The sequence below is a fragment of the Fukomys damarensis genome, unplaced genomic scaffold, assembly GCF_012274545.1.
Source record: "Fukomys damarensis isolate Sample0158 unplaced genomic scaffold, DMR_v1.0_HiC HiC_scaffold_6, whole genome shotgun sequence".
NCBI classification, from domain to species: domain Eukaryota; kingdom Metazoa; phylum Chordata; class Mammalia; order Rodentia; family Bathyergidae; genus Fukomys; species Fukomys damarensis.
Window position 1 is genome coordinate 41,483,154 of NW_022900918.1, and position 17,378 is coordinate 41,500,531.

The 17,378-nt window shown below is 59.0% G+C and overlaps 1 protein-coding gene across 1 annotated transcript in view; it reads right to left on the reverse strand.

Moving 5' to 3' along the window:
• Col4a1 (collagen type IV alpha 1 chain) overlaps positions 1-17,378 on the reverse strand; it is a 61,736-nt gene that overhangs the window by 32,559 nt on the left and 11,799 nt on the right. The window contains exons 3-21 of the mRNA XM_033760972.1: positions 9,982-10,071; positions 9,855-9,899; positions 9,266-9,310; positions 9,113-9,175; positions 8,712-8,765; positions 8,558-8,584; positions 7,590-7,673; positions 7,446-7,508; positions 6,238-6,273; positions 5,925-5,966; positions 5,419-5,505; positions 5,071-5,097; positions 4,863-4,913; positions 4,507-4,551; positions 4,374-4,427; positions 4,088-4,129; positions 2,723-2,807; positions 2,440-2,475; positions 1,073-1,237 (exon numbers count right to left, since the gene is read on the reverse strand). Of these exons, the coding sequence (XP_033616863.1) occupies positions 1,073-1,237; positions 2,440-2,475; positions 2,723-2,807; positions 4,088-4,129; positions 4,374-4,427; positions 4,507-4,551; positions 4,863-4,913; positions 5,071-5,097; positions 5,419-5,505; positions 5,925-5,966; positions 6,238-6,273; positions 7,446-7,508; positions 7,590-7,673; positions 8,558-8,584; positions 8,712-8,765; positions 9,113-9,175; positions 9,266-9,310; positions 9,855-9,899; positions 9,982-10,023 (1,093 nt within the window). The 5' untranslated portion in view covers positions 10,024-10,071. The remainder of the gene's footprint in view (positions 1-1,072; positions 1,238-2,439; positions 2,476-2,722; positions 2,808-4,087; positions 4,130-4,373; positions 4,428-4,506; positions 4,552-4,862; positions 4,914-5,070; positions 5,098-5,418; positions 5,506-5,924; positions 5,967-6,237; positions 6,274-7,445; positions 7,509-7,589; positions 7,674-8,557; positions 8,585-8,711; positions 8,766-9,112; positions 9,176-9,265; positions 9,311-9,854; positions 9,900-9,981; positions 10,072-17,378) is intronic.

The following is a 17,378-nucleotide window of genomic DNA, read 5'->3' on the forward strand; positions in this document are numbered from 1 at the left end:
AAGAGTGAGCTAGTAGCTAGGGCTGTAGATATGCTAGCACCTCTCTATAAATTCTGCTCATATTTTAGAGTTTGCAAAATCACAAAGATCAAAACCACAGTCTCGCTTCCCTGCGTCCAGGTCTCAGCCCACGGCCCCAGGACTCCGCCCCCTTTCCAGATCACACAGGCCCTGGGCCCTCCAACACCCCCGCCCCACGGCCACTCTCCACTTCCTGTCCCCTCCTCCCACAGGGGCATGGGGCAGGCAGTTGTCACCCCAGCACGCTCAGGGAACAAGGAGCCTGCACACTGGCAGACAGTGAGGCTGGACAGATGTCTCCAGGCACCCGTGACTCATGCTTTTCCTCATCTCACGAAGTCATGGGAAAGGAGGGCCCCGGAAGTGGCACAGGATCTGCCCGTTCTCCCACCCCGCCCCTGTTGCTCCTTTCCCAGGAAGTGCCCAGCCCTATCTGCCCTCCCTTAGAAGTCTCTGCCTGGGAACTCCCCTCCCTTTCAGAAGGGTGGGCTCGAATTCTAAGAAGTAAGCCTCACTCGTCCCAAAGCCCACGAATGCGACTGCAATCAGCCACCCCGAGGATTAGCACCTCAGATGCTCCAGGAGCCACGGCCTGCCCTGCAGGACCAAATGCTCTTTGGAGATCAGAAACCCACCCACTGGACATTTCCCAGAATCCTTCGAATTTCCCAATGGTGTGCTTGGGTCTGCATAAGCTCCCGGGCCACTGTAGGACACCCGGAGACGAGCAGTCACACCACTGGAATGAGAAGCCATTGACTGTGTTGGACGGGCACTGCCAGGACCCTGCCAGGACCCTGCTGGACCCTTCGCCCCTGCCTGTACCTGTACCTGAGACTGCAGGAGCTTGGGATGCTCGACACTAATCATTTCTTTAAGTCGGTTCTTTTTTTTTAGTTTAACACCTGCTTTCCATTGCCTGCTTGATTCTGCAAAGCGACCCAAGCAACGGCGGGACATCCAGACTTCCAAAGCACCGGCTCCTGCATAAGTCACAGTGCCCACCGGACTCCAGCCTGGCACCCACAACGCCGTCGCCAAGGGAACTTACTGGTGTGGCCTGGCCGCCCGGGGGGGCCAGGGGGACCGGGGAGGCCGGGGGCCCCATCCTTTCCACTGAGTCCAGGCATTGACACGCCGGGCGGGCCTCGATCGCCTTTTTCTCCTCTCACACCGGGGAAGCCGGGAGAACCAGGCTGCCCTGGGGTGACAAGGCCTGAAAGCAGCAAGCGTCACGTGAGTGGCTCGGGCAGCGGCGCCCCCACTCCCTGCTGCCTGTGCCCAGGTACAAGGGTGACGGCAGCATCGCTCAAGGAGCAGCTCCAGACCAGCACAACCCGCCAAGCTGCAAAGGACAGAGCCAGGGGCACACGTGCAGGCAGCAGAGAAGGCTATGAGGGAGGCAGGCGGGGCGGGGGCGGCAGCCCACAGGCAGAGCACCCACAGAACGACTGGTCAAGAGCTGGGCGGGGTAGGCAGGCGGTTATAAAAAGCAAGCACGGCATCCACCAGGGACGGGTGGGAGAGCAGAGTGGCTGGAAGGAGGACGGGTGAGAATTTCAGGGTGAACACGGACATTTCACAGAGGGAGGAAGCCAGGCGGAATAAGGCCTGCTCTGGGTTCCCGGAGAAAGGGAAGGGGCCTCTGGAGAGATTAGAAGCTAGATCCACCAGGCAGTGGGGGAAGAATGAAATTAAAATCACCAAGAATAAAAATGAGTTAAAAAATCGGCCAGACATGGTGGAACAGGCCTGTAGTCCCAGCACGCAAGGAGGCTGAGGCAGGAGGAGTACAAGGTCCGGCTGAGCAACTTAACGAGATTCTATCTCAAAGTCAAAGTTAAAAAAAAAAAAGGGCTGGGGTGCGACTCAGTGCGAAGGCCCCATGTTCAATCCCAGTGTCACTAAGAAAAAATAAAAATAAAACTAAACTAAGCAAAAGGCTCCAGGGCTGCAAGGCCACGTTCCCAGGGGACGGTGACCGTCGCTGACCAGGGACGCTCATGTGCACACACGGCAATGGGCCCTGCAGGCACAAAGCAGCTTCCGGAAGGGCCACGCCCAGCAGTGCTGGCTCGCGGGAAAGCAAGACGGGCGCTGTGGGCAAGGTCACCCGGGGCACCCAGAGGGGAGCGCGGGTGAAGACGCCTGGAGGGAAGGCACCCATTTGGGAGCCAGGGTCTGCAAAGGCAGGGTGTGCTCCTGAGGGCGGGAGGAGGAGGGCAGGGTCTCCAGGGAGATGGGCCCACCCGTGATGTGGGCAACTGAACAAGTGCCGACAGGCAACCTACGGACTGCTAAGCACTCGCCTAGAGACGGGTGACACTTGTGCCAAAGTCTATGCAGGTGACAAACACGGGCAGAGCTCAGACACAGAGAGCTGACACACAGTCCACAAAGACTCGGCTGGGGTCTCACCTGGAGGCCCCTGCTGGCCTGGAATTCCGGGGTAACCTGAACAGAAACAGAACCGGCCAGCGTGAAAAGAGCCGCTTCTCCGCAGCACCTAGCTGGGGCAGCCACGGTGCCCGCTCCCAGGGACCCGGAGGACAGCACGGCCACCACAGAGCTGGGAACGCTGAGCTCCGGAAGCCACAGGGAGAAAGGTTCCCAGACACCCACTGGACAGTGAGGAGGGCCTGGACCAGACACGGAGACCTCTGGGGAGGGGCACGGGGAGGCGGGGACAGCAGGGCCGTACCTTTGGGGCCCGGCTCCCCTCTCAGCCCGGGAGAGCCTGGGTAGCCTCGGTCTCCCTTTTCTCCCAGAGGCCCGGTGCCTATGACCTGAGTCGTGGGAGGAAAAGTCACTGTGAGCACCATGAGAGCAGGCGCCAATGGTACCGTGGCTTTGTCACTCACGAAGGCGGGAACAGAGGCAGTGGGGAAGGCTCGTCTCAGGAGCCACCTGGGGGCTGCCATGGTGACACTGGGGCCATGGTCACTGGATGCGGGCCTTGGACACACACACACACACACACACACACACACACGACTTCACAGAGCGTCACGGCCGTGTCCTTCAGTGTCCTGGGGCCGCACGGCACCGGGACACTCAAGGTTTTCCACTGCAATGATTCTTTTGCTTTTTCCTTCTTTAAGGACCAAAGTGGGAGCTTCCTCAGGATCTTAGGGTACAAGCCAAGGAGGGGTCTCCCTGAGGAGGAGGAGCTTGTTCACCATGGGTCTGACTAACCCAAATTCAAGGAAAACGGCAAAGTCAACATGGCGTTTACCACTGAAATACAGTTCTTTCCATCAGTGGTGTCAGTGAGTGCTGTGAAACGCTGAGTTTGGGCAGCCTGGTGTAGCCCCTCTGTCAGGCACACCTACGTCACAGCACCTTGCTTGCCATGAGCGTTTACAGTTTCTACTTGGTGACTGAAAACGTGAACTAAAAACCTTTAGTGTAAAGAAAAACTGATAGCATGTGCTGGGTGGGTGGAGGTGAAATCCGTCTTCCAGCCCCACAGGGGGTATTAGAACACAGCAACAGAGCCACGGGGTGTGGAATAGTATGCAGGCAGGAAGAAGGACACACACTTGGGTCCCATAATCCCATTCCTGGAAACACAGCCTAAAGAAAGAGGACTCAACCCCCAGGTCCTTCCATACACAACAGCACACACAGACACGTTCCCCATGCTCTCCAGGGCAGTGAGAACCGCAGCTAATGGGGGTTAGCCTCACATTCCCTGTACCGCACTCATGGGATACTGACAATGACCGCTGTAAAATAAAGAAGGTTCATTTCCAGGAAACGCTGTGCTCCTCAATGCAGGTACACAAAACTACGGGCACAGATACAGCGACGTGCTATTTGCAAGGAGAGTCCAATCCGGATGGTCTACTTCTGCTATGAACACCCTCCTTCGTGGATAACTCAAAGCACACACACAGGTCTCAGCACGTGGCCGGCACTGTTCACACACAGCTTTTCATTCTGCAGGCTTAAGGAAGTGCTGAGACCATCTGAACCCAGCAAGGACAGCACAGCACAAGGCCAGGGTCGAGTGACTCGCACCAGTGCACAGGGAGGCCACGGAAGCACGCAGCTCTGTACTCACAATTCCCGGGGCACCAGGAGGACCAGCTTCGCCTTTATCTCCCTGCGAAGAGAAAGCGGCCTCACTGCCCACTCCCCTAAACACCATCCCGCAGGGCTCCGCTGCTCCTGCCAGGGACACCTGCTGGGCCTGCAGACGCTAAAACTGTTCCTCCTCAGCCTCTGTGCCCCCAGCCACCTCCAGGACAGGATGGCCTCCCCCGGAACTCAGAGGCCGCCATCCTGGGGGAAGTGAGCAGCCTGAGCCGCACAGCGAAGGTGAAACTCGAGGCCACGCGACCACGTACCTTGGGGCCCAGCCGGCCCGGGAGCCCAGGGTACCCTGAGTCACCAGGGAGGCCCTGCAAAGACAGGAACAGCGACAGGCATCAGCGAGGGGCGGGATGGGACTGTGCTCCCAGCCCCTGCAGAAAGACTCACCGGACTCCCGCTGTCTCCCTTTTCCCCGTCTTTGCCAGGCTTTCCCTGTGAAGTAAAGATGCCGGTGTCAGAGGCAGAGTAGCGACAGCATTCCCGATGCGAGCAGGTGGCTCCGCCCTCCGGGCCACGGCCATGTGCGCCAGGGACACGGCGACCCTCAGCTCCGGGCTTCACACACACATGGCCGGGCCTCGGAGCTGAGCCAGGACCAGCGCCTGTCCACTGGGGCCAGCGGGCCGGCTCCACTCCCCACGGCAGACCCACGGCTCTTCCTGTTGTGCCCTCCGGGGACAGTGAGGCCAGGGAGACCCTCCCGCGCTGCTCCAGGAGGGACGGCCGGTCTCCGCAGCACTTACTCGAGGCCCTGGCTTTCCGGGTTCACCTTTCTCTCCAACCCCTGGCATTCCCTGGAGAGAACAGAGAGGGAGTCAGCCATCCGCAGGGCAGGTAAAACACTCAGGTACACAAAGGCCACGCGTCGGGGGAACAAGCTTGCAAGTTCAGGCCTTTGTGGTCTCTAAGGTGAAAGCAGGAAGAATGGATGGGCACTGAGGGTGGACGTACCTGAAAGCCGGGTTCACCTTTCTGACCCTGAGGAGAGCAGGGAGAGAGGGTTTAGGGTGGGTGGTGGGAGCAGCGGTTTCCCATGGGCTACACGCATGTGAGGACCCCACATCCACCAAGGGAGCACCCTGCTCCGCCGCACTCCCCGGGGCCCCGTGTGGGCCCACGGTGGCTGGCCATGGTCCCTCCCTCCCAGTCAGGCTAGACATCCTGGGCCAGCCCAGCTCCACCTCTGCCACCTGCCGCTGAGGCGAGGGAGGGCAGAAAGACTGAGACTTTGTCTGCTCTCTGTGGCCCTTGGAAACCCCCAAACTGGACTCCAGCATCCTCCAGCCCAGCCGAGCGTACCTTCTCCCCTGTCGGGGCGAAGTCGCCTTTCTGCTTCACCTGCGCCTGGCCAGGTACCCCGGGAGGTCCACTGACGCCCTGGTCACCCTGTCCAGGGAAAACCGGCACTAGTGAGCCCACAGGGACAGTGCATGCATGTGTGTGTGCGTGTGTGTGCGTGTGTGCATGCTCTCCCAGGGCAGCCCAGTAGGGACTGGGGGGAGGGGAGGGCCAGGCGGGGGCAGCGGACCCATAGGCGCCGGCACTGTAGCCTCTCGGTGACACAGGCAGCTCAACAGAGAGGGACATTTTTAGGCTAGATGAAAGTCAGGTAGCCAGGGAACCCCGTGCATGGGCAGCTGACAGCCAGGATGCCCAGCTTAATCTGTGAACTGGGGCCCAATCCCAGCAGCTGAAGCAAAACTGTCCCACACAAGGCCTCAAGGAGGAGCTGGTTCTGGGGGAGCCGGCCCGCACGGGGCTGTGGCTGGACACATGGAAACACCCACCCGGCCCCGAACACCCACCTTGTCACCTTTCGGCCCCTGAAAGCTCGAGCCCATCTGCCCCTGTGGACGAGAAAGAGGCTCCGTCATGAGGGCGGGGTCTGCGAGGAGCCAGGCAGCCCTAGGGGAGCAGCCAAGGGGCGGAGGGGTGGAGGACGGTGGACAGGGAGGCGGATGGGTGACACGACAGAGCGACAGTCAAGTGCTCGAGCAGACAGATGACACCGCCTGACGATGGGTCAAGGCACCTGCAGTGACTTCAGGAACGGGCCACACAGTTCCACGACAAACTCACACAAAGGACCAGAGGGAAGGAAGCCGAAAACATCTTTACCTTTTCACCTGGGGGGCCGGGAGGGCCTGGGGGACCCTGTGAGAGAGGGAGAGAGAGAAGAGAGCACCTTGGTCAAAGCGATGCACAGCCCTCATCCGGGCCAGCTCTGCTGAAGTCACCCACGATGAAGGCTGTTACGCCTCCTCCCGGTGCTGCCAAGTGCCAAACCCTGACAACGACCAACACTAGGGCCGGGATGGCTCTCAGCAGGGCAGGAAACGCCCCAAAACCTCAGGCCTTGTCCAGTCTGGGACCATGAGGGCCCACTTCAGAGAGACGCACTCAGGTCCCAGGTCAGCGGCTCTTCAAGGGAACAGATGGTGGTGAATGCAGGGCTTCCCACACTCGCAACAAATGTCACAAGGCCTTTCACACACGTTTAAGAAGAAAAAGTGGGTTGTTTTTCACTCATAAAAATGAGTCCATTATTTACAAAACTATAAGAGGCTACATTTACACACATGGACCGAACATTAACTTCTGGATTTTACCATTAGAAAACAAAAAGACGAAAAATACAAGCTAAGGAGCAGGCATGGTACACATTCATGCCTGCAATCCCAGCACCCAGGAGGCTGAGGCAGGAGGATCACTGTGAGTTTGAGGGCAGCCTGAGCTCCAGAGTGAGGCCCTGTCTCAAAAACAGAAAATGCTGGGAACTTCTCCAAAGGATGCTCCGTTACAGTGCTGAGGGCCACAGCCTGGGTCTGGTGTCTCACCCTGCACCCACGTGGCTCTTATGACCACAGCCCGTAACCAAGGCCTTCCTGTGCCCTCAGAGCTGCAATGGTGGGGAGAAGTTACCCACTTGTGGGAACACTGGCCATGACACAGGTGGGTGGCGCCGTCTCCCAGGTCACATCCAGGCTGTGGCTGCTGGCTGCCAGGGTCCATGTCCACGCCTCCAGGGCCCCCAGCCCAGCCCCAGCTCCCCACGAGAGGCCAAGGTCGTGCAGGCAGAGCCACCTGCCCATCCTGCCCAGTTTTCCCCAAGGGACTCTGGTCCCAGCAGTCCCGCCAGGACAGGGACGTGTTGGGGACGCCAGGCACCTGGTGCCATCCGCAACCCTCCCCAGCTCTAGGGCCACTAACCCAGAGTCCCAGCCCCCACTTCCATGAGAGAGAACCTAACACTGCCACACCAGTCGTGTCAAGGCCTCGATCACCCCATTTAGTCCCAAGCCTCGCAGGGGTCCCCCTAAACTCACTGGCGGTCCGGTGAATCCGGGGGGCCCCACGGGTCCCTGGAGCCCTGGCAGTCCTGGGGAGCCCTGTCAGTGAACAGAGGGACGGGGGTCAAAACACCAGCCGCAGTGCCACCACCCCTGCACAATGGCTCAGCCAAAGCTTACAGGCATCCCTGGCGCTCCCGGAAACCCTCGTTCTCCTTTCAGCAGTGTCCCGGGCACGTGGCCGAGTATTTCTCCCGGTTCCCCCTGAGGATGGAGAAGAAGGGAGAGTGGTCAGTGTCCAGTCTTGAGAGCATCCGAAACCCACAGGCTGCCAGCGGGCTTCGCTGGAGCAGCACCAAGGCCACCGAGCCTGGGCCTCGGGCACTGCTGGAGTGGAACTCGTGGCTTGGCCCTCGCCTGCCACAGAGGCTGTTCCCACATGGGGGTGCTGCTGGGGCCTTGGGCCTCTTGTTATAGCAGCAGGACCTGCTGGCACTTTCGGCTTGGTGGGTGGCACCAGCTGCTCAACAGTAGCGAAGGCCACCAAGAAGACATCTTTTGCGTGGAACTGACATTTGAGCCATAGCCGTCAATGCCACAGAGACCCCACGGCACGGTGGGCCACATCCAAGCAGCCAAAGCCCCAAAGGCAAACAGGCCGTCCCCTCCCTAGAAAGAGGACTTCCGCTCAGCAGGTCCCCACAATGGTGAGCCACAGTGTAAACTGAGGCCAGGCCCAGAGCTGGGAGACTGCACGGGCCAGAGGCTGCTCACGGCTCTCTTCCTGGGCCCCGGCCAGAAAGGGCAGAGAGACAGCCGGGCACGAGGGCTCGCTCCCAACCTGTCCCCCAAACGCCCGTCCCTATGCTCCGGGGACAGCTGGGGGTGCTGGCTGGGCAGGGCCGGGGGATCCCGTGGGATAGGAGGGTGAGTGTGGGGAGGGGAGGAAGGAGGGGCGGAGCGGGGTGGGGAGAGGAAGAGCACGTGCAGGTCTCAGGCACGGCGCCGGGGTCGGTGACTCGGACGCCTTCACACCGACAGACTCCAAGACAGGGTGGGAAGGGAGTGGATTTCCGGGCGCTGTCTGTGGCACCTGTTTTCATCTGACTCCCAGGAGAAGCAGCAAAGCAGAACGAAATGAAGCCTACCTTCATTCCGGGGGGTCCGGGGGGTCCCTGGAGAAGAAAGTTTGGTGTGAGTTTTATTTCTCCTGAAGTATCACTGGCATTAAGACAGAGGACAAACGACAGGAGGAACTGAGAGCCTGGAAAGGCTGCGAAGCTCCGAGAAGCGCATACTCACAGGATTTCCAGCGAACCCTGGCAAGCCTGGCGGCCCGACCGGTCCTCTATCGCCCTAGGGACAGCAGGAGGCCACTCACACATCGGTGACAGCATTAACCCCCCCAGCTCTGTCCGCCCCTCAGAGAACGCGTGTGTGGTCCCACGAGCGGACAAGGAGACTCGCTGACCAGCCGAGTACAGGGACAGCAGTGCCATCTGCTTACTTGATTCGATAACCGATTATGGCTAATGAATTCAGCTCAAGGGATTTTAGGGTAGAAGTCTACAAAAGAGGAAGGCAGGATTTTCTCTCCTGCACACTAAATGTGTGGGGAGCTTTAAAACCAGCACCCTTGCAGTTACAGCAAACAGCAGTCTCTCGCTGGGTCAGAGGCAGAGAAGGACCGGCTCCACACTCACCTTTGTACCGTTGCATCCCGGGATTCCGGGGGGGCCCGGGGGGCCGTCCTGGCCGGGGATGCCCTGAAATGCAAGTGCAGAGGGACCGAGGTTGAGAACCTCGCCGGATGGCAAAACACTTCATGGCGAGACCAAGTGCGGCTCAGTACGTACCGGAAGTCCTGGGTTCCCAGGGTAACCGGATGCTCCTGGCGGCCCCTGCGAGGATGGAGAAGAAAGCCCTGCGATGAGCTCAGGGACCCTCAGGCCCCACCCACGCCCACGCGACAAGGAATCGTGGAGTTTAGCCGGAGCCCATGTGCTGGGAGGGCAGCAGAGGGCAGGCCCAGCTGGCACGGACCGCGTCAAGGCCCAGGAAGGACTTGCACGACACCCCGGCCTCCCTTCCAGAACCTCTGTGATGTCTCGTGTAAAAATAATCTAAAATGCACGTAGCTCTGACACACACTTAAGGGGTCCAAGGGATAAAGCCAAAGTTCACCGGGGAAACACTGTCCTAGCATGAGGACTCACTCTGTGCCCCCGGGAACTCGGGCACTCTCGAGCCACGTCTCCCCTCCACCCGCACCGGCCACCATGCCATTCGGGGCGTCCTCTCTATTCCTCTCTCCCCAGCATGATTTCCCAGAGGTCGTCATTATTTTTCTTTTTGTATTTTCCAGGACAAAGCAGCAAAGAGGGTACGAGGGCGGGGACACGAAGCTCTCATCCCACACGGTGAGCACAGGCCACCCCTACTCACTCGTGTCCCTTTCGTGCCAGGAAGCCCTGGTTCTCCAGCGTCGCCCTGCAACAGAACAAGGTGCCACACGACAGCTCGTCACCCCGAGAGGGCCCCGAGCCCCCACCCATGGCGCCACCAGGCTTACCTTCAGTCCTGGGGGTCCATGTGGCCCCTCGGGCCCTTGCATTCCTGGAAACCCAATGACACCTTGCAGGCCTGGGAGGCCTCTCTCTCCCTGCAGGAAGGACACAGTGTCAGTCAGAGGGCGGAAAGAGGGGCGGGGAGGTAGGGGAGGCAGAGGCCTGCTGGTGGTCAGTCAACACCACTTTGAATACGCCCCCAAGGGCCTGGAGAATTCTTCCTTGATCCCTGACCCAGGACCTCCCTTCCATGTGATTTCGTGCACAGCCATTCTGCATCCCAAGCTCTTCTCCGAGTTTATCAGTTCAAAGTCCTGAGTCACGCGGCACAAACCTTTCACCCCACACCGCGAGTTAGCGGAGCCACTGAAGAGGCTGCAGAGACATCAGCAATGAGAAACAACCGCCAGCATTTCCAGGGCTGCCTCTGCCAGCGCCCTGGCCGGTCCTGTCCCACGGGCCACCCATGGGAGCACACACCGGGTCAGGGACTTCAGGCTCCAGGGCACAGGAAGCATGGGCGGACTGAAGGAAAGGGGCCCCACAGCCCGCCACCCAGAGCTCCAACGACAGAGCTGGTTCCGTCTCCCTGCAGCCTCAGGAGCACTGGGACGGAGGAACACTTCCAGACTGATTCCTGCTCATGGCCGGAGGGCAGCTCCGATGTGCTCGTCCTTAACAAGGCAGAGGCAGCGGGACCCGCGGCCTACTCAGGGGCATGCGGGACACGGCCCCAGCCCAGCACCTGGTGTTCAGGAGCTGGAAATCTCCCTCCGAGGAGAACCGACCTGCGAACAGCCAGCCAACCCGTAAAACAAATCCTGCGCTGCATGTCCCAGGTAGCCAGCGTGTACTCTGTCACCAGGAAGGGAGAGACCCAGGTGCTCCGGGGCCTGGGGTGCAGTGGCTTGGGTGCTGGGTTAACTCTGGCCATGTGCGAGGGCGAGAAGATAAGAGTTTATAATTCTCACCCTGCCAGTGCAGCAGCACAGGGGTAGCGAGGCTGGACAGACTGATTTCCACCATCCTCTCGCGGTCTGCCCAGAGCAGAAACAGAAAGGTGGCCGCACCATGGGTTAACAGGTCACCGGAGCCACCGTTCCCTGCGGTGTCACACAGCTGGGCCAGTGGCCTTGTGTCCACCTCACAGATGAGGACGCTCAGCATCCATGCTGACCGGCCGATCCCACGTCACCACGCTGACCTCCCCCCAGGGACGGACGCTGGACTCTGAATTCTCAGACCTGCTTTCACAGCCAAGACCCACTTTCCCACATGTCACTGAGCTCTCAGGCAACGGCACCCCACGAGCCTCCAATCGGCAGCTGTTGAGGAAGAGTCCCCCGGACACAGCTCCGGCTCCTCCAGGATCCTTAAGGTTCCCAGATTTTTGTCCAGAGAGGTGGAGGAGTAATCTCACACCACCCCTCCCGATGGGAACGGAGAGCAGAGGGCCAGGGAGGCACGTGGCTGGACGGGCTGTGTGCTGCACAGGGACAGACATCCGCCAGCTTCCTGTAGTGCCCGTGGGGAGGGAGAGGAGCAGAGAGCGGCGCTGCCGCGGACGCCATGGCCGGCATCTCCGAGCCTGGCTCCACCCCTGCCGCTGGCACTCGAAGCTGCCCGACACCAGCACGGAGAAAAGAGAACCCTGGGGCATCAGCGCCCACGACACGCGGAGGCCAGGCCGGAGGACATGGCCACCGAAGGATGCAGGCTGGAAACGAACGCCTCCACCGCCACACACCACAGCAGGGACGGTCAGGACGCAGGCCACGGCTGGGGCCGCGTGTGGGCATGGGGAGGGGAGGGCGTGGGCTGGAGCCCCTGCACTGGAGAAAATGAAATAAAAATAAAAGGAGGGGAAAAAGAAAGAACAGAGAAAAGCTTGTAAAACAGTACACAAAATGCTTTGACAAAGTTGCATAGGTTCTCAGGGCAAAAATTACCTATGACTGAGGTGGCGGAGACGCCATCATCCTGAGTCAGACGTCACAGGCTGGACGAGGGTATGTGATAGGGAAAACTTTAATAGTGAAAATTTAGGAAATGTCACAATGTAAGATAACTTCTGCCCCTCACACTGCTTAGTTCAGAATTAACCAATATCAGAGACACCTAGTCTCCTAAAAAAGTTTGTAAGTGAAAAGAACCATTGTTAGCTTTGTTAATCAAACAAGCTCCCTTCCCCCTAAGTAGAGTAGGCAACTGAATGAATCTAAAAGGTAACTTCCCTAACAAAGAACTGCATCCGGGTTGAAATTCAACTGCCTTGCTATCCTGTTTTGGGTGTCTATGAAAATGCAGTGTAACCAACTGAGTAAGATCAAAGCTGTAAAACACTATAAAAGTAAGAGTTGTAGCCCAAAGGGGGAGTTGATCAGGGCACCTCGCGGTGGTCGATCCCCAACGATGGAGTAAACTTTTTTATTTTACTTCCATTCTGCTGCGTCTGTGTGTGTCACTTTTGCCGTCTCCTTCTGTAATGTAAAATTATCTTACAGTACCTAATAAATGTGTCCTGGTATCACGGGTCAATAAAAACCCCAAATCCATAAATCTTTAATCCCCAAAAGCCATTTTAGGTATATGTAAAATTTGAAAGTTCAATGAAATCTTAAAAAAAAAAATCTATAAGAAGCAGGGCTTGGAGGCACATGTCCACACCCCAGCACTTGGGAGGCTGAGGCAGCCTGGGCTACAGAGCAAGGTCCTGCGTCTAAAAGAAAAGAAGCTTTATATACCAACGGCAGAAGTGATGCCTGCTATCCTCAAACATCCAGAGCTTGAAGAGAAGGAAGAAAATGACTCTGCCTGCAAAGTTGAACGGACACAGCATGGCAAACAATGCTGGCCGTTCCAAATTAGGCGTGAAGTAGATTCTCACGCATGGGGCAGCCTAAGCTGTCTGCTTATCATACTATCTTGAGAAATCCATAAAGCGTAGGGACAGCAGGCTCCTCTGCAATACCCAGTATTCCCCTTGCTCTCCAACTTGTAAGAGCGTCAGTTTGGGACCAGGAAACCCTGTGGAGGCCGGTTCTCCTTGACACCCACCCGGGTACAAATGCAACACAGCACAGTGGGCCAGGGCGCATGGAGCCTCCACACCAACAACATCTACCGCTCTGTGTGGACCCAAATAGAGCTGAAACGAGCGGCTACCGGAAGCCAGGTCAGCACAGGCCATCGGCAGCTGTCCCAACGGCCAGTGTGATTTTTGGCGCTGACAGGCACATGGCTGTGGGTTGTCACAGATGACTGCGGTGCATGCCCAACTGTGCTGGCGGGAACTCACTAGAACCGTCAAGTGTGAGCTCACGTTCACCACAGCCTCGCCTGACGCTCCGCAGGCCAAAGGCATTCAGAGCGGAGCCAGCAGCTGTCCTGGTCCCTGCCCGCTCCCTCCAGTAGGGAGAGCCCCCGTCCTGGATGAACCAGCTGCACCTCCCCCCTGGGACCTCGAGTGTCGGTTTCCGGCCAGGCTGCAGATCCCTGAGGGACCAGCTCTCCAGCTGGAGCCGGGATGTGATCCGAGTGACGGGTCACAGGCAATGGCACTGCGGCCTCAGCCAAACATTCCCAGTCCCTGGGCCCAACCAGCCTGGGACGTCTGTGGGCCATTTCCGGAATGCGGCTCTGCCGGGAACACTGGGCCGGCTGGGATTCAGGTAGGGCTCGGTGACAAGGCCCTGGGAGCTCCACACCGGGAGAGGATGTGAGGGGCAGGAGGAAAGCGGCCCGCTTTCCTGCGGGGGGCCCATCTGGGGCCACTGACAGTGTCCCTTGTCCCCTAAGGATTTGAAAGCCCTTCCGTTCCTGCTTCTGTATCATTCCTGGTCCCTGGCTCTGCTTTTCCTACAGAGCCAGACGCCCTCAGGCATGCCTCTCCCCACACCCCCTCTTCCCTCAGTCAGACAGGCGGCCTGAGAGTGCCAGGGTCAGGAACCTCGGCCTGGTGGCTCCCCCCGGGACAGCAGTGTGGGAAAGGCTCAGCAGCCACTTCCGTCCCCTCTCCAGCCACCAGAAGCCCCTGAGCCTGCCGGTTCAGATGACCCAGGCTTCCAGGACACACGGGGTTGTGGATCCAGGTCAGGCTCTCCAGGCCAGCATGGTGGCAGGCACCTGAGGCAGAGCGGCAGAGGAAGGCTGCATGCCCAGCCCTGGGACTGCTGCGTGGAAGGGTCCCCACGATACGGCCCACACCAGCCCAGGACGCCAAAGTATCTCCCAAAGCCGGTCCAGAGCAGACGCTGCTGGGCTCCGGCTGCTCCACCCACAGGGAGGCCTGGCGGACCTGGGCTCCTGGGACCCAGAGAGCCCATCTCAGCCCTTGGTGTCCACTCAGGGCTCCTGACATCCATCTCAGAGCTCATGGCATCCATCTCGGGGCCCACAGTGCCCATCTCAGCCCACAGCGTCCATCTTGGCCCACAGTGTCCATCTCGGGGCCCACGGCACCCATCTCGGACCACGGTGTCCATCTCTGATCACGGTGTCCATCTCAGCCGTCTGTGTCAGCACCGCTAGGAAGCTGTGCCTGGAGCTCCTTTCCCCGCTACAGCCCACAGGGCAGCTTCAGAAGGCCTGCTCAGCGCCCTGAGAACCGCCCAGAGGGACCCCGGGACAGTCCAGGGAACCCGTATGTGCACATCAGCTTGGGAGGAAAACATGAGCTAAATCACATTCACCAGCTAGCTCTGGAAAACCATCTCCCATGCGAGAAAAGAGCCAAAGCCCCGCCTCCTTGTGAACAGTGTGCCGGTCCCTCTGACCCCCTACCTTCGCACAGGAGCTGGGAGGGGAGAGACCCCATCATCCTGCCCCGCTTGAATTCCGGACCTGTGCTCGAGGTGCGCATGGAGATTGGGGAACGACAGTCTGGTCGGGCTGGGAACCCAGGACAGCGGGGCACCCAGGCCCCCAGTGCCCTACCTGCAGGTCCGTCAGTTTAGCCCTTGGCTGGCTGTCACGGAAACCGCTGTGTGGGTCCAGCCCTTACCCCACTATCCCCTCTGCGATGGGCGCTGGGCACTCCAGGGCCTGCGGGGGCCCTTCCCTGGGGACCCAGAGGAGCGAGGCCACCCCAGGTTGGGGGACGAGGCCGCCTGCGCTCCGACTTCCGGCCACCAGGGGGCGCGTGGGGACTGCTCGCTTTGCTCTCCCCAGCGCAAACCCTCCAGCTCAGCCTGGATTCTCAGTGCTCTCTGGGGTATGCCCACATCAGGTACTGGGGCCTGGAGCTCACAGCGCCGGCACCGCGGATGATGTCAGTTCCATGAGGACTCAGAGATGGACTCTGCAGGAGAGACTTCAATGGCACAGAGTGGAAAAAAACTAAATCCTGCAGACGGGCCTGAAGCGGATATAAACAGGACAGTGAACCGGCCCGCCACTGCCCAGACACCCAGAGGCTGCCCTTCTACTTCAGGATCTGTGAACTGCACACCTGAACCCCTCCCTGGGCCTCGTCAACAATGAAACAAAGTGACTGACAGGACCACTCCTCCCAACTTCCTGGCCACCATGGGCTCCGGAGGCCAGTCACGCATGCTTCTGCCTACTAATGTCACATTCTGCTGCTCATTCAGGAGGTTTTAAATGATCTTTGAAAGCAGAAACCCAGCATACGCATAAAAGGTGCTACCCAGCCAGCTGAGAGGCTTACTCTGGCCCTGGATGGTTGTGTATGTTGTGCACTGCAGCAAATAGTGGCTGAATCTGGCCAGTGCAATTTATACTGGGCCCAGCAGGGGACTTTATCTAATATGCACACAGATGAACAAAGCCCACTGTAGTAAAACCACCCCTGAAATAAACGGGGACAATCTTCCAGCTGCTTTCCTTTAGCACAACTCAGAAAATGAATTGACCAGGACTGTGGCTGCCACACAGCTCCCTGGGCCTTCCTGTGCCCTGGACAGGGACCAGCACCCAGAGCTGCACAGAGCCTGCTCCATGCGGGGGCTGCATGGGACAGCAGCCCGGTCTGTGTATTCTAGAGCAAGGCTGCGGAGCACTGAGCGCGGACACCAGCGGGAGCTCAGCCCGTCACTGTGCACAGCACCACGGCTGCTGTTCAGGTTTCCACTGGACTTGGGACTCTGCACAGGAAGAGCTCAATGTGCTCGAGGCCCCAGGCTGCCTTTTTCCTCCCCAGCACCACGGCCTTACTGCCTTGTCCCAGGAGATGCACCAGCAGGCCACCCTGAGCTCTGAGCGGGACGAGGGGGCGGACTGAGGCCGCGGAGGCCATGGTCACTTCCTCCCAAGTCCGGACAAGGGTGATGCGTCCCCCACCCCCAAGACTTCGCCTTATCTTCCCGGCCCGGACCAGCTCCCCAGAATGGGAAGTGCCGGGTCTGTGCAGCCAGGAAGTTAGGAGCACGCCTGGTGCCCGGGATCCAGCAGCCCGGAGGCTGAGGATGTCGTTAACTTGAGCTGGAAAATGCCGTGGGTGTGACAGGGCCTTGGAACAAAACCAGGACACATAAAAGTCAGGAAATGCCACGATCTTGCTCAGGGAGTTTTCAAATGAAAAATGCAGAAGAAATGCCCCAACAGTAATAATTATGCTCAGTAATACAAAGCGTGCCAGCGACCTCTCAGGTTCAGACCCCAGGGGGCAGCCATTGGGCAATTTTAAAAAGTTTCTGATCTCCTTTCCTTAGAAAATGTGTCAAGTGTCACCAAGCATGATGGCACAAAGTACCATCTCAACACTCTGGAAGGCTGAGGCAGGAGGATGCCAAGTTCAAACCCCCCTGAGCAACTTAGCAACTGAGCTTCTGTCTCAGAACAAAATCGAAGATAAGCTAGGCTGAGAGTGTCATTCAGCGCAACAGCCCAGGGTTCAATCCTCACTATCAGGAAAAAGCAAACCCACACACACAACAAAAACGCAGGAAATGTGCTCACCACAGTCACCATCCAAGGATGGTTTGCGGTGCCCTGCAGGGAGCAAATGCAGGACCCTCCCCGGGGCCCTGTGCTGCAAGCAGCCCTGCAGGGTCCACACCTGTGGCCTTGGCGGTGGCCAGGGTGGGCTGCTTCCTAGCCTCAGTGCTCCTCCAGCAACAGTACTCAGCACCTAGCAGCAGCACCCAGGACCCAGCACCAGCACCCAGCAGCAACACCCAAGACCAGTACTCAGCACCCAGCCTCCACCCCACTAACTGGAGTCAACTCCAGCCAGTTATCCAGGTCCCTTAGGTCAAACAGTGCTCTGCCCCGGAGGCTGGCGCCAGCCGATGCTGCAGAGCTTCCCAGACTTGGGGAGCCACTCTCCGCTTGAGAAGGGTCCCAGAAGCCCAGGGCTTTCCTGTTAGTGGCCTCCAACTTGGAACTGGAAGACCAGAGCTTACTCCGAAGGAGAAGTTATACCCATCGGGAGCACCCCAAA